Source organism: Gallus gallus, chromosome W, assembly GCF_016699485.2.
Source record: "Gallus gallus isolate bGalGal1 chromosome W, bGalGal1.mat.broiler.GRCg7b, whole genome shotgun sequence".
NCBI classification, from domain to species: domain Eukaryota; kingdom Metazoa; phylum Chordata; class Aves; order Galliformes; family Phasianidae; genus Gallus; species Gallus gallus.
The window spans coordinates 384,676-400,495 of record NC_052571.1 but is presented as its reverse complement, the minus strand read 5'-3'; the positions used below and the strand labels follow the sequence as shown (position 1 = coordinate 400,495).

General features: G+C 55.7%; 1 protein-coding gene across 1 annotated transcript in view; it reads left to right on the top strand.

The window, feature by feature from the left end:
- The first annotated feature begins 15,721 nt into the window (after positions 1–15,721).
- The window catches only part of LOC121108223 (unconventional myosin-Vb-like), a 110,674-nt gene continuing 110,575 nt past the window's right edge, over positions 15,722–15,820 (top strand). Inside the window, exon 1 of the mRNA XM_040655273.2 lies at positions 15,722–15,809. Coding sequence (XP_040511207.2) covers positions 15,722–15,809 — 88 coding nt within the window. The remainder of the gene's footprint in view (positions 15,810–15,820) is intronic.

The window sequence follows — 15,820 nt, the reverse complement described above, 5'->3', positions numbered from 1 at the left end:
ATAGACGCCCATAGGACCACTTTAAGCCCCCATAGGACCCCATAAAGCCCCCATAAGACCCCATGGGACCCCATAAAGACCCCATAGAGCCCCACAGAACCCCATAAGGACCCCATAGAACCCTATAAGACCTCATAGAGCCCCATAGGACCCCATTGGACCCCATAAAACCCCATAAGGACCCCATAGGACCCCATAAGGACCCCACAGAGTCCCGTAGGACCCCATAGAGCCCCATAGGACCCCATAGAACCCCTTTAAGCCCCCATAGGACCCCGTAAGGACCCCATAACGACCCCATAGGACCCCTTTAAGCCTCCATAGAACCCCATAAGGACCCCATAAGACCCCATAGAGCCCCATAAGGACCCCTTTAAGCCACCATAGAACCCCATAAGGACCCCATAAAGACCCCATAGGACCCCATAAAGCCCCCATAAGACCCCATTGGACCCCATAACGACCCCATAGAGCCCCACAGAGCCTCATAAGGACCCCATAGAACCCCATAGGACCCCATAGAATCCCTTTAAGCCCCTATAGGACCCCATAGAGCCCCATAAGACCTCATAGAGCCCCATAGGACCCCATTGGACCCCATAAAACCCCATAAGAACCCCATAGGACCCCATAAGGACCCCATAGAAGCCCATAAGACCCTTTTAAGCCCCAATAAGGACCCCATAGAGCCCCATAAGACCCCATAGGACCGCATGAAGACTCCATAGGACCCCATAGGACCCTTTTAGGCCCCATAGAACCCCATAAGGACCCCATAGGACCCCATAAGGACCCCGTACAGTCCCATAGGAGTCATTTAAGCCCCCATAGGGACCCCATAAAGACCCCATAGGACCCCATAGGACCCCATAAAGACCCCATAGAACCCCATAGGACCCCATAAGGACCCCATAAAGACTCCTTTAAGCCCCCATAGAGCCCCATAGAACCCCATAGGACCCCATAGAGCCTCATAAGGACCCCATAGGACCCCATAAGACCCCATAGGACCCCATAAAGACCCCGTAGAGTCCCATAGGAGTCATTTAAGCCCCCATAGGACCCCATAAGGACCCCATAGAACCCCATAAGACCCTTTTAATCCCACATAAGGACCCCATAGAGCCTCATAAGGACCCCATAGGACCCCATAAAGACCCCATAGGACCCCATAAGGGCCCCATAGAGCCCCATAGGGCCCCATAAGGACCCCATAAGGACCCCATAGAGCCCCATAGGACCCCTTTAAGCCCCCATAAGGACCCCATAAGACCCCATAGGACCCCATAAAGACCCAATAGAGCCCCACAGAGCCTCATAAGGACCCATAGGACCCCATAGAACCTCATTGGGACCCCATAAGAACCCCATAAGGCCCCCATAGAACCCCATAAGACCCCATAGAACCCCATGGGACCCCATTGGACCCCATAAAACCCCATAAGGACCCCATAAAGACCCCATAAGACCCGATAGGACCCCATAGAGCCCCATAGGACCCCATAGAACCCCTTTAAGCCCCCATAGGACCCCGTAAGGACCCCATAACGACCCCATAGGACCCCTTTAAGCCTCCATAGAACCCCATAAGGACCCCTTAAAGCCGCATAGGACCCCATAGACCACCATAAGGACCACATAGGACCCCATAAGGACCCCATAGGACCCCATAGAGCCCCATAGAACCCCTTTAAGCCCCCATAAGGACCCCATAAAGCCCCCATAAGACCCCGTAGGACCCCATAAAGACCCAATAGAGCCCCACAGAGCCTCATAAGGACCTCATAGGGACCCCATAAAACCCCATAAGGACCCCATAGGACCCCATAGGACCCCATAGGACCCCATAGGACCCCATAGGATCCCATAAGACCTCATAGAGCCGCATAGGACCCCATAAGACCCCATAAAACCCCATAAGGACCCCATAGAGTCCCGTAGGACGCCATAAAGACCCCATAGAACCCCATAGGACCCCATAGAACCTTTTTAGGCCCCTATAGGACCCCATAGAGCCCCATAGAACCCCATAAGGACCCCATAGGACCACATAGGACCCTATAAAGCCCCCATAGGGCCCCATAGAACCCCTTTAAACCCCCATAGGACCCCATAAGGACCCCTTTAAGCCCCCATAGGACCCCATAGGACCCCATAAGGGCCCCATAAGGACCCCATAGAGCCCCATAAGGACTCCATAGAGCCCCATAGGACCCCATAAAGACCCCATAGAACCCCATAAGGACCCCATAAGAACCCATATGACCCCATAAGGACCCCATAGAGCCCCCGGAGCCTCATAAGGACCCCATAGGACCCCATAAAGCCCCCATAAGACCCCATAGCACCCCATAAAGACCCCATAGAACCCCATAAAGAACCCATAAGAACCCCATAAGGACCCCTTTAAGCCCCCATAGAACCCCATAAGGACCCCATAGAACCCCATAAGACCCCATAGAACCCCATAGGGACCCCATAGAGCCCCATAAGGACTCCATAAAGACCCCATAGGACCCCATAAGACCGCATAGAACCCCATAAGGACCCCATAAGAACCCATATGACCCCATAAGGACCCCATAGAGTCCCATGGGACTCATTTAAGCCCCCATAGGAACCCATAGGACCCCATAAGACCCCATAGAACCCCATAGGACCCCATTGGACCCCATAAAACCCCATAGGGACCCCATAGGACCCCATAAGGACCCCATAGAGTCCCGTAGGACCCCATAGAACCCCATAGGACCCCATAGAGCCCCATAAGGACTCCATAGAGCCCCATAGGACCCCATAAAGACCCCATAGAACCCCATAAGACCGCATAGAACCGCATAAGGACCCCATAGGAACCCATATGACCCCATAAGGACCCCAAATGAGTCCCATGGGACTCATTTAAGCCCCCATAGGACCCCATAAAGACCCCATAGGACCCCATAAAGACCCCATAGAGCCCCATAGAACCCCATAAAGCCCCCAGAGGTCCCCATAGGACCCCATAGAACCTATAAGGACCCCATAGAGCCCATAGAACCCCTTTGAGTTCCCATACAACCCCATAGGGACAGCATAGTGCCCCATAAGGACCCCATAGAACCCCATAGAACCCCGGAGAGCCCCATAGGACCCCGTAAAGACCCCTTTAAGCCCCTATAGGACCCCATAGAGCCCCATAGGACCCCATAGGCCCTCATAGAGCCCCATAGGACCCCTTTAAGCCTCCATAGAACCCCATAGAGCCCCATAAGGACCCCTTTAAGCCCCCATAGGACCCCATAGAGCCCCATAGGACCCCATAGAGCCCCATAGGACCCCATAAAGACCCCGTAGAGTCCCATAAGAACCCTATAAGCCCTCTCTGACCCCATAAGGACCCCATAATGAACCCATAGGAACCCTTTAAGCCCCCATAGAACCCCATAGGACCCCATAGAGCCCCATAGGACCCCATAAGGACCCCTTTAAGCCCCCATAGAACCCCATAATGACCCCATAGAACCCCATAGAACCCAATAGGACACCATAGACCACATAGGACCCTATAAGGACTCCTTTAAGCCCCCATGGGACCCCATAAAGACCCCATAGAGCCCCATAGGACCCCATAGGACCCCATAAGACCTCCTAAGACCCCTCCTATAGAGCCCCATAAGGACCCCGTAAAGCCCCCATAGGTCCCCATAAGGACCCTATAAACCTTTTCAGACCCCATAAGGACCCCATAAGGACCCCATAGAACCCCATAGGACACCATAAACCCCAGAAGACCCCATAAGGACCCCTTTAAGCCCCTATAGGACCCCATAGAGCCCCATAGAACCCCATAAGGACCCCATAGGACCACATAGGGCCCTATAAAGCCCCCATAGAACCCCTTTAAACCCCCATAGGACCCCATAGGACCCCGTAGAGCCCCATAGGACCCCATAAGGACCCGATAGGACCCTATAAGGACCCCATAGGACCACATATTGCCCCATAGAGCCCCATAGAACCCCATAGGACCCCATAAAGACCCCATAGGACGCTTTGAGGCCCCATAGAACCCCATAGGACCACATAGAGCCTCATGAGGACCCCATAAAGACCCCATAAGGACCCCATAGAGCCCCATAAGGACCCCATAGAGCCCCATAGGACCCCATAAGGACCCCATAGGACCCCTTTAAGCCCCCATAGGACCCCATAAAGCCCCCATAAAGACCCCATAGGACCCCATAAAGACCCCATACAACCCCTTCAAGCCCCCATACAACCCCATAAAGCCCCCATAAGACCCCATAGGACCCCATAAAGACCCCAAAGAGCCTCATAAGGACCCTATAGGACCCCATAGATCCCCTTTAAGCCCCCATAGGACCCCATAAAGACCCCATAGGACCCCATCGGACCCCATAGAGCCCCATAAAGACCCCATAAGAACCCATAGGACCCCATAAGACCCCATAGAACCCCATAAAGACCCTATAGGGACCCCATAGAGCCCCATTGGACCCCATAAAACCCCATAAGGACCCCATAGGACCCCATAAAGACCCCATAAAGACCACTTTAAGCCCCTGTAGAGCCCCATAGAACCCCATAGGACCCCATAGAGCCTCATAAGGACCCCATAGGACCCCATAGGGCCCCATAAGACCCCATAGGACCCCATAAAGACCCCATACAACCCCTTCAAGCCCCCATACAACCCCATAAAGCCCCCATAAGACCCCATAGGACCCCATAAAGACCCCATAGAGCCCCACAGAGCCTCATAAGGACCCCATAGGACCCCATAGATCCCCTTTAAGCCCCCATAGGACCCCATAAAGACCCCATAGGACCCCATAGAACCCCATAAGACCTCATAGAACCCCATAGGACCCCATTGGACCCCATAAAACCCCATAAGGACCCCATAGGACCCCATAAAGACTCCATAAGACCCCATAGGACCCCATAGAGCCCCATAGGACCCCATAGAACCCCTTTAAGCCCCCATAGGACCCCGTAAGGACCCCATAACGACCCCATAGGACCCCTTTAAGCCTCCATAGAACCCCATAAGGACCCCTTAAAGCCGCATAGGACCCCATAGACCCCCATAAGGACCACATAGGACCCCATAAGGACCCCATAGGACCCCATAGAGCCCCATAGAACCCCTTTAAGCCCCCATAAGGACCCCATAAAGCCCCCATAAGACCCCTTAGGACCCCATAAAGACCCATTAGAGCCCCACAGAGCCTCATAAGGACCCCATAGGACCCCATAGAACCTCATTGGGACCCCATAAGAACCCCATAAGGCCCCCATAGAACCCCATAGGACCCCATAGGACCCCATAGGACCCCATAGGACCCCATAAGACCCCATAAAGACCCCATAAGACCCCATAGGACCCCATAAGACCCCATAAAGACCCCATAAGACCCCATAGGACCCCGTAGAGTCCCATAAGGACCCTATAAGCCCTCTCTGACCCCATAAGGACGCCATAAGGAACCCATAGGGACCCTTTAAGCCCCCATAGAACCCCATAGGGCCCCATAGGACCCCATAGGACCCCATAAGACCTCCTAAGACCCCATAGAGCCCCATAAGGACCCCGTAAATCCCCCATAGGACCCCATAAGGACCCTATAAACCTTTTCAGACCCCATAAGGACCCCATAAGGACCCCATAGAACCCCATAGGACCCCATAGAACCCCTTTAAGCCCCTATAGGACCCCATAGAGCCCCATAGAGCCCCATAAGGACCCCATAGAGTCCCGTAGGACCCCATAGAACCCCATAAGGACCCCATAGAGCCCCATAAGGACTCCATAGAGCCCCATAGGACCCCATAAAGACCCCATAGAACCCCATAAGACCGCATAGAACCGCATAAGGACCCCATAGGAACCCATATGACCCCATAAGGACCCCAAATGAGTCCCATGGGACTCATTTAAGCCCCCATAGGACCCCATAAAGCCCCCAGAGGTCCCCATAGGACCCCATAGAACCTATAAGGACCCCATAGAGCCCATAGAACCCCTTTGAGTTCCCATACAACCTCATAGGGACAGCATAGTGCCCCATAAGGACCCCATAGAATCCCATAGGACCCCATAAGAACCCCATAAGGACTCCATAGAGCCCCATAGGACCCCTTTAAGCCTCCATAGAACCCCATAGTGCCCCATAAGGATCCCATAGAACCCCATAGGACCCCATAGAGCCCCATAGGACCCTATAAAGCCTCAATAGGACCCCACAGAACCCCTTTAAACCCCCATAGGACCCCATAAAGCCCCCATATAACCCCATATGGACCCCATAGGACCCCGTAGAGCCCCATAGGACCCCATAAGGACCCAATAGGACCCTTTTAGGCCCCATAGGACCCCATAAGGACCCCATAGAACCCCATAGGACCCCATAAAGACCCCTTTAAGCCTCCATAGAGCCCCATGGGACCCCATAAAGACCCCATAGGACCCCATAAAGCCCCCATAAGACCCCATTGGACCCCATAACGACCCCATAGAGCCCCACAGAGCCTCATAAGGACCCCATAGAACCCCATAAGACCTCATAGAGCCCCATAGGACCCCATAAGGACCCCATAGGACCCCATAAGGACCCCATAGGGACCCCATAAGAACCCCATAAGGACCCCATAGAGCCCCATAAGACCCTTTTAATCCCAAATAAGGACCCCATAGAGCCCCATAAGGACCCTATAAAGACCCCATAAGACCGCATAAGGACCCCTTAAGACCCCATAGGACCCCATGAGGACCCCATAAGACCCCTTAGGACCCCATAGAGCCCCATAGGACCCCATAGGACCCCATAGAACCCCTTTAAGCCCCCATAGCACCCCATAAGGACCCCATAAGGGCCCCATAAAGACCCCATAGGACCCCATAAAGACCCCATAGAACCCCTTTCATCCCCCATAGGACCCCATAAAGCCCCATAGAACCCCATAAGGACCCCATAGAGCCTCATAAGGACCCCATAGGACCCCTTAGAACCCCATAGAGCCCCATAGGACCCCATAGAACCCCATAAGGACCCCATAGGACCCCATAGGACCCTATAAAGCCCCCATAGGACCCCATAGAACCCCATAAGGACCCCATAGGACCCCATAGGACCCTATAAAGCCCCCATAGGACCCCATAGAACCCCTTTAAGCCCCCATAGGACCCCATAAAGCCCCCATAAGACCCCATAGGACCCCATAAAGACCCCATAGAACCCCATAAAGAACCCATAAGAACCCCATACGGACCCCATAAGGACCCCTTTAAGCCCCCATAGAACCCCATAAGGACCCCATTGAACCCCATAAGACCCCATAGAACCCCATAGGGACCCCATAGAGCCCCATAAGGACTCCATAGAGCCCCATACGACCCCATAAAGACCCCATAGGACCCCATAAGACCGCATAGAACCCCATAAGGACCCCATAAGAACCCATATGACCCCATAAGGACCCCATAGAGCCCCCGGAGCCTCATAAGGACCCCATAAAGCCCCCATAAGACCCCATAGCACCCCATAAAGACCCCATAGAACCCCATAAAGAACCCATAAGAACCCCATAAGGACCCCTTTAAGCCCCCATAGAACCCCATAAGGACCCCATAGAACCCCATAAGACCCCATAGAACCCCATAGGGACCCCATAGAGCCCCATAAGGACTCCATAAAGACCCCATAGGACCCCATAAGACCGCATAGAACCCCATAAGGACCCCATAAGAACCCATATGACCCCATAAGGACCCCATAGAGTCCCATGGGACTCATTTAAGCCCCCATAGGAACCCATAGGAACCCATAGGACCCCATAAGACCCCATAGAACCCCATAGGACCCCATTGGACCCCATAAAACCCCATAGGGACCCCATAGGACCCCATAAGGACCCCATAGAGTCCCGTAGGACCCCATAGAACCCCATAGGACCCCATAGAGCCCCATAAGGACTCCATAGAGCCCCATAGGACCCCATAAAGACCCCATAGAACCCCATAAGACCGCATAGAACCGCATAAGGACCCCATAGGAACCCATATGACCCCATAAGGACCCCAAATGAGTCCCATGGGACTCATTTAAGCCCCCATAGGACCCCATAAAGACCCCATAGGACCCCATAAAGACCCCATAGAGCCCCATAGAACCCCATAAAGCCCCCAGAGGTCCCCATAGGACCCCATAGAACCTATAAGGACCCCATAGGACCCCATAGAGCCCATAGAACCCCTTTGAGTTCCCATACAACCCCATAGGGACAGCATAGTGCCCCATAAGGACCCCATAGAACCCCATAGAACCCCGGAGAGCCCCATAGGACCCCGTAAAGACCCCTTTAAGCCCCTATAGGACCCCATAGAGCCCCATAGGACCCCATAGGCCCTCATAGAGCCCCATAGGACCCCTTTAAGCCTCCATAGAACCCCATAGAGCCCCATAAGGACCCCTTTAAGCCCCCATAGGACCCCATAGAGCCCCATAGGACCCCATAGAGCCCCATAGGACCCCATAAAGACCCCGTAGAGTCCCATAAGAACCCTATAAGCCCTCTCTGACCCCATAAGGACCCCATAATGAACCCATAGGAACCCTTTAAGCCCCCATAGAACCCCATAGGACCCCATAGAGCCCCATAGGACCCCATAAGGACCCCTTTAAGCCCCCATAGAACCCCATAATGACCCCATAGAACCCCATAGAACCCAATAGGACACCATAGACCACATAGGACCCTATAAGGACTCCTTTAAGCCCCCATGGGACCCCATAAAGACCCCATAGAGCCCCATAGGACCCCATAGGACCCCATAAGACCTCCTAAGACCCCTCCTATAGAGCCCCATAAGGACCCCGTAAAGCCCCCATAGGTCCCCATAAGGACCCTATAAACCTTTTCAGACCCCATAAGGACCCCATAAGGACCCCATAGAACCCCATAGGACACCATAAACCCCAGAAGACCCCATAAGGACCCCTTTAAGCCCCTATAGGACCCCATAGAGCCCCATAGAACCCCATAAGGACCCCATAGGACCACATAGGGCCCTATAAAGCCCCCATAGAACCCCTTTAAACCCCCATAGGACCCCATAGGACCCCGTAGAGCCCCATAGGACCCCATAAGGACCCGATAGGACCCTATAAGGACCCCATAGGACCACATATTGCCCCATAGAGCCCCATAGAACCCCATAGGACCCCATAAAGACCCCATAGGACGCTTTGAGGCCCCATAGAACCCCATAGGACCACATAGAGCCTCATGAGGACCCCATAAAGACCCCATAAGGACCCCATAGAGCCCCATAAGGACCCCATAGAGCCCCATAGGACCCCATAAGGACCCCATAGGACCCCTTTAAGCCCCCATAGGACCCCATAAAGCCCCCATAAAGACCCCATAGGACCCCATAAAGACCCCATACAACCCCTTCAAGCCCCCATACAACCCCATAAAGCCCCCATAAGACCCCATAGGACCCCATAAAGACCCCAAAGAGCCTCATAAGGACCCTATAGGACCCCATAGATCCCCTTTAAGCCCCCATAGGACCCCATAAAGACCCCATAGGACCCCATCGGACCCCATAGAGCCCCATAAAGACCCCATAAGAACCCATAGGACCCCATAAGACCCCATAGAACCCCATAAAGACCCTATAGGGACCCCATAGAGCCCCATTGGACCCCATAAAACCCCATAAGGACCCCATAGGACCCCATAAAGACCCCATAAAGACCACTTTAAGCCCCTGTAGAGCCCCATAGAACCCCATAGGACCCCATAGAGCCTCATAAGGACCCCATAGGACCCCATAGGGCCCCATAAGACCCCATAGGACCCCATAAAGACCCCATACAACCCCTTCAAGCCCCCATACAACCCCATAAAGCCCCCATAAGACCCCATAGGACCCCATAAAGACCCCATAGAGCCCCACAGAGCCTCATAAGGACCCCATAGGACCCCATAGATCCCCTTTAAGCCCCCATAGGACCCCATAAAGACCCCATAGGACCCCATAAGACCCCATAGGACCCCATAGAACCCCATAAAGACTCCATAAGACCCCATAGGACCCCATAGAGCCCCATAGGACCCCATAGAACCCCTTTAAGCCCCCATAGGACCCCGTAAGGACCCCATAACGACCCCATAGGACCCCTTTAAGCCTCCATAGAACCCCATAAGGACCCCTTAAAGCCGCATAGGACCCCATAGACCCCCATAAGGACCACATAGGACCCCATAAGGACCCCATAGGACCCCATAGAGCCCCATAGAACCCCTTTAAGCCCCCATAAGGACCCCATAAAGCCCCCATAAGACCCCTTAGGACCCCATAAAGACCCATTAGAGCCCCACAGAGCCTCATAAGGACCCCATAGGACCCCATAGAACCTCATTGGGACCCCATAAGAACCCCATAAGGCCCCCATAGAACCCCATAAGACCCCATAGGACCCCATAGGACCCCATAGGACCCCATAAGACCCCATAAAGACCCCATAAGACCCCATAGGACCCCATAAGACCCCATAAAGACCCCATAAGACCCCATAGGACCCCGTAGAGTCCCATAAGGACCCTATAAGCCCTCTCTGACCCCATAAGGACGCCATAAGGAACCCATAGGGACCCTTTAAGCCCCCATAGAACCCCATAGGGCCCCATAGGACCCCATAGGACCCCATAAGACCTCCTAAGACCCCATAGAGCCCCATAAGGACCCCGTAAATCCCCCATAGGACCCCATAAGGACCCTATAAACCTTTTCAGACCCCATAAGGACCCCATAAGGACCCCATAGAACCCCATAGGACCCCATAGAACCCCTTTAAGCCCCTATAGGACCCCATAGAGCCCCATAGAGCCCCATAAGGACCCCATAGAGTCCCGTAGGACCCCATAGAACCCCATAGGACCCCATAGAGCCCCATAAGGACTCCATAGAGCCCCATAGGACCCCATAAAGACCCCATAGAACCCCATAAGACCGCATAGAACCGCATAAGGACCCCATAGGAACCCATATGACCCCATAAGGACCCCAAATGAGTCCCATGGGACTCATTTAAGCCCCCATAGGACCCCATAAAGCCCCCAGAGGTCCCCATAGGACCCCATAGAACCTATAAGGACCCCATAGAGCCCATAGAACCCCTTTGAGTTCCCATACAACCTCATAGGGACAGCATAGTGCCCCATAAGGACCCCATAGAATCCCATAGGACCCCATAAGAACCCCATAAGGACTCCATAGAGCCCCATAGGACCCCTTTAAGCCTCCATAGAACCCCATAGTGCCCCATAAGGATCCCATAGAACCCCATAGGACCCCATAGAGCCCCATAGGACCCTATAAAGCCTCAATAGGACCCCACAGAACCCCTTTAAACCCCCATAGGACCCCATAAAGCCCCCATATAACCCCATATGGACCCCATAGGACCCCGTAGAGCCCCATAGGACCCCATAAGGACCCAATAGGACCCTTTTAGGCCCCATAGGACCCCATAAGGACCCCATAGAACCCCATAGGACCCCATAAAGACCCCTTTAAGCCTCCATAGAGCCCCATGGGACCCCATAAAGACCCCATAGGACCCCATAAAGCCCCCATAAGACCCCATTGGACCCCATAACGACCCCATAGAGCCCCACAGAGCCTCATAAGGACCCCATAGAACCCCATAAGACCTCATAGAGCCCCATAGGACCCCATAAGGACCCCATAGGACCCCATAAGGACCCCATAGGACCCCATAAGGACCCCATAGGGACCCCATAAGAACCCCATAAGGACCCCATAGAGCCCCATAAGACCCTTTTAATCCCAAATAAGGACCCCATAGAGCCCCATAAGGACCCTATAAAGACCCCATAAGACCGCATAAGGACCCCTTAAGACCCCATAGGACCCCATGAGGACCCCATAAGACCCCTTAGGACCCCATAGAGCCCCATAGGACCCCATAGGACCCCATAGAACCCCTTTAAGCCCCCATAGCACCCCATAAGGACCCCATAAGGGCCCCATAAAGACCCCATAGGACCCCATAAAGACCCCATAGAACCCCTTTCATCCCCCATAGGACCCCATAAAGCCCCCATAGAGCCCCATAGGACCCCATAAGGACCCCATAAAGCCTCATAAGGACCCCATAGGCCCCCATAGAGCCCCATAAGGACCCCACAGGACCCCATAAGAACCCCATAGGACCCCATAGAGCCCCCATGGGGCCCCGTAAGTCCCTATAAAGTCCCATAAGACCCCATAGAGCCCCATAAGGACCCCATAAGGGCCCCTTTAAGCCCCCATAGGACCCCATAGAGCCCCATAGGACGCCATAAGGACCCCATAGGACCCCGTAAGACCTCCTAAGACCCCATAGAGCCCCATAAGGACCCCGTAAAGCCCCCATAGGACCCCATAAGGACACTATAAACCTTTTCAGACCCCATAAGGACCCCATAGAATCCCATAGGACACCATAGACCCCATAAGCCCCCATGGGACCCCATAATGACCCCAAAGAGCCCCATAAGGACCCCATAGAACCCTATAGGGCCCCATAGGACCCCATAAGGACCCCTTTAAGCCACCATAGAACCCCATAAGGACCCCGTAAGACCCCATAGGAACCCCATAGGAACCCCATAAAGCCCCATAGAGCCCCATAAGGACCCCATAGGACCCCATAAGGACCCCATAGGACCCCATAAGGACCCCATAGGACCCCTTTAAACCCCCATAAGACCCCATAAAGACCCCATAGAGTCCCATAGGAGTCATTTAAGCCCCCATAGGACCCCATAAAGCCCCCATAGGACCCCATAAAGACCCCATAGGGACCCCATAAGGACCCCATAGAACCCCATAAGACCTCATAGAGCCCCATTGGACCCCATTGGACCCCATAAAACCCCATAAGGACCCCATAGGACCCCATAAAGACCCCATAAAGACCACTTTAAGCCCCCATAGAGCCCCATAGGACCCCATAGAACCCCTTTAAGCCCCCATAGGACCCCATAAAGACCCCATAGGACCCCATAAAGACCCCATAGGGACCCCATGAGGACCCCCTAGAACCCCATAAGACCTCATAGAGCCCCATAGGACCCCATTGGACCCCATAAAACCCCATAAGGACCCCATAGGACCCCATTATGGCCGTGCCGGGACCTTTCCCCATAGGGAGCGGCTCCACTCCCATCCCCCCATTGCCCTCTATGGGGCCGCGTTGCTATGGGGCGGAGCTCCGCCCCACAACTCCGCCCCATAGCGACGAGGCGGCCATGGCGGCCGCGCAGCTCTATAGCAAGGTGAGCTGGGGGGCTGGAGGACCGAGTTGGGGGGCTGGAGGACCGAGGTGGGGGGCTGGAGGACTTGGAAGTGAGGCTGGAGGACTGAGTTGGGGGGTTGGAGGACTGAGTTGGGGGGCTGGAGGACTGAGTTGGGGGGCTGGAGGACTGAGTTGGGGGGCTGGAGGACTTGGGTGTGTGGCTGGAGGACTGAGGTGCGGGGCTGGAGGACTGAGTTGGGGGGCTGGAGGACTGAGTTGGGGGGCTGGAGGACTCGGGTGGGGGGCTGGCGGACTTCCGTGTTGGTCTGGAGGACTTGGGCTTGGGACTGGAGGACTGAGTTGGGGGGCTGGAGGACTGAGGTGGGGGGCTGGAGGACTGAGGTGGGGGGCTGGAGGACTTGGAAGTGGGGCTGGAGGACTGAGTTGGGGGGCTGGAGGACTGAGTTGGGGGGCTGGAGGACTTGGGTGTGTGGCTGGAGGACTGAGTTGGGGGGCTGGAGGACTGAGTTGGGGGGCTGGAGGACTGAGTTGGGGGGCTGGAGGACTCGGGTGGGGGGCTGGCGGACTTCCGTGTTGGTCTGGAGGACTTGGGCTTGGGACTGGAGGACTGAGGTGGGGGGCTGGAGGACTGAGGTGGGGGGCTGGAGGACTGAGGTGGGGGGCTGGAGGACTTGGAAGTGGGGCTGGAGGACTGAGTTGGGGGGCTGGAGGACTGAGGTGGGGGGCTGGAGGACTGAGGTGGGGGGCTGGAGGACTGAGGTGGGGGGCTGGAGGACTGAGTTGGGGGGCTGGAGGGCTGAGTTGGGGGCTTGGAGATCTGAGTTGGGGGGCTGGAGGACTTGGAAGTGAGGCTGGAGGACTGACTAGGGGGCTGGAGGACTGAGTTGGGGGGCTGGAGGACTGAGTTGGGGGGCTGGAGGATGCAGGTGTGGGGCTGGAGGACCGAGTTGGGGGGCTGGAGGACTTGAATGAGTGGCTGGAGGACCGACTTGTGGTGCTGGAGGACCGACTTGTGGGGCTGGAGGACCTCGCTATGGGGCAGGAGGACCGAGTTGTGGGGCAGGAGCACCTCGCTATAGGGCTGGAGGACCTACTTGTGGGGCAGGAGGACCTCGCTACGGGGCTGGAGGACCTTGCTGTGGGGCAGGAGGACCTAGTTGTGGGGCTGGAGGACCAAGTTGTGGGGCTGGAGGACCTCACTGTTCACTGGAGGACCGAGTTGTGGGGCAGGAGGACCTCGCTGTGGGGCTGGAGGACCTCTCTATGGGGCTGGAGGACTGAGTTGTGGGTCAGGAGGACCTCGCTATGGGGTGGGAGGACCGAGTTGTGGGGCTGGAGGACCAAGTTGTGGGGCTGGAGGACCTCACTGTTCACTGGAGGACCTCGCTGTGGGGCTGGAGGACCTCGCTGTGGGTCAGGAGGACCTACTTGTGGGGCTGGAGGACCTACTTGTGGGGCTGGAGGACCTACTTGTGGGGCTGGAGGACCTAGTTGTGGGGCAGGAGGACCGAGTCGCTATGGGGCGGGGCGCCCTTTGCCCGGCGCTCTTTGCCCCTTTGGGTGCGATCGGCGCTTCTTAAAGGGGCCGCGGCCCAAATAAGGGCAGCTGCCCTGATTGGTTCTTTCACCCCCTGGAGGACTGAGTTGGGGGGCTGGAGGACTTGGATGTGGGGCTGGAGGACTGAGTTGTGGGGTTGGAGGACTTGGAAGTGGGGCTGGAGGACTGAGATGTGGGGCTGGAGGACTGAGTTGTGGGGCTGGAGGACCAACTTTTGGGTCTGGAGGACCTTGCTATGAGGCTGGAGGACCTAGTTGTGGGGCTGGAGGACCTCACTATGGGACTGGAGGACTGAGTTGTGGGGCTGGAGGACTGAGTTGTGAGGCTGGAGGACCTCGCTATGGGGCAGGAGGACTGAGTTGTTGGTCAGGAGGACCTTGCTCTGGGGCTGGAGGACCCGTTTGTGGGGCAGGAGGACCGAGTTGTGGGGCTGGAGGACCTCGCTCTGGGGCTGGAGGACCTCGCTGTGGGGCTGGAGGACCCGTTTGTGGGGCAGGAGGACCGAGTTGTGGGTCTGGAGGATCCCACTATGGGGCTGGAGGACTTAGTTGTGGGTCAGGAGGACCTCGCTGTGGGGCTGGAGGACCTTGCTGTGGGGCTGGAGGACCTCGCTGTGGGGCTGGAGGACCTCGCTGTGGGGATGGAGGACTTCGGTGTGGGGCTGGAGGACCTTGCTGTGGGGCTGGAGGACCGAGTTGTGGGTCAGGAGGACCTCGCTGTGGGTCAGGAGGACCTCGCTGTGGGTCAGGAGGACCTCGCTGTGGGGCTGGAGGACTGAGTTGGGGGGCTGGAGGACTTCGGTGTGGGGCTGGAGGACCTCGTTATGGGGCTGGAGGACCTCACTGTTGCTCTGGAGGACCTCGCTATGGGGCTGGAGGACCTCGCTATGGGGCTGGAGGACCTAGTTGTGGGTCAGGAGGAC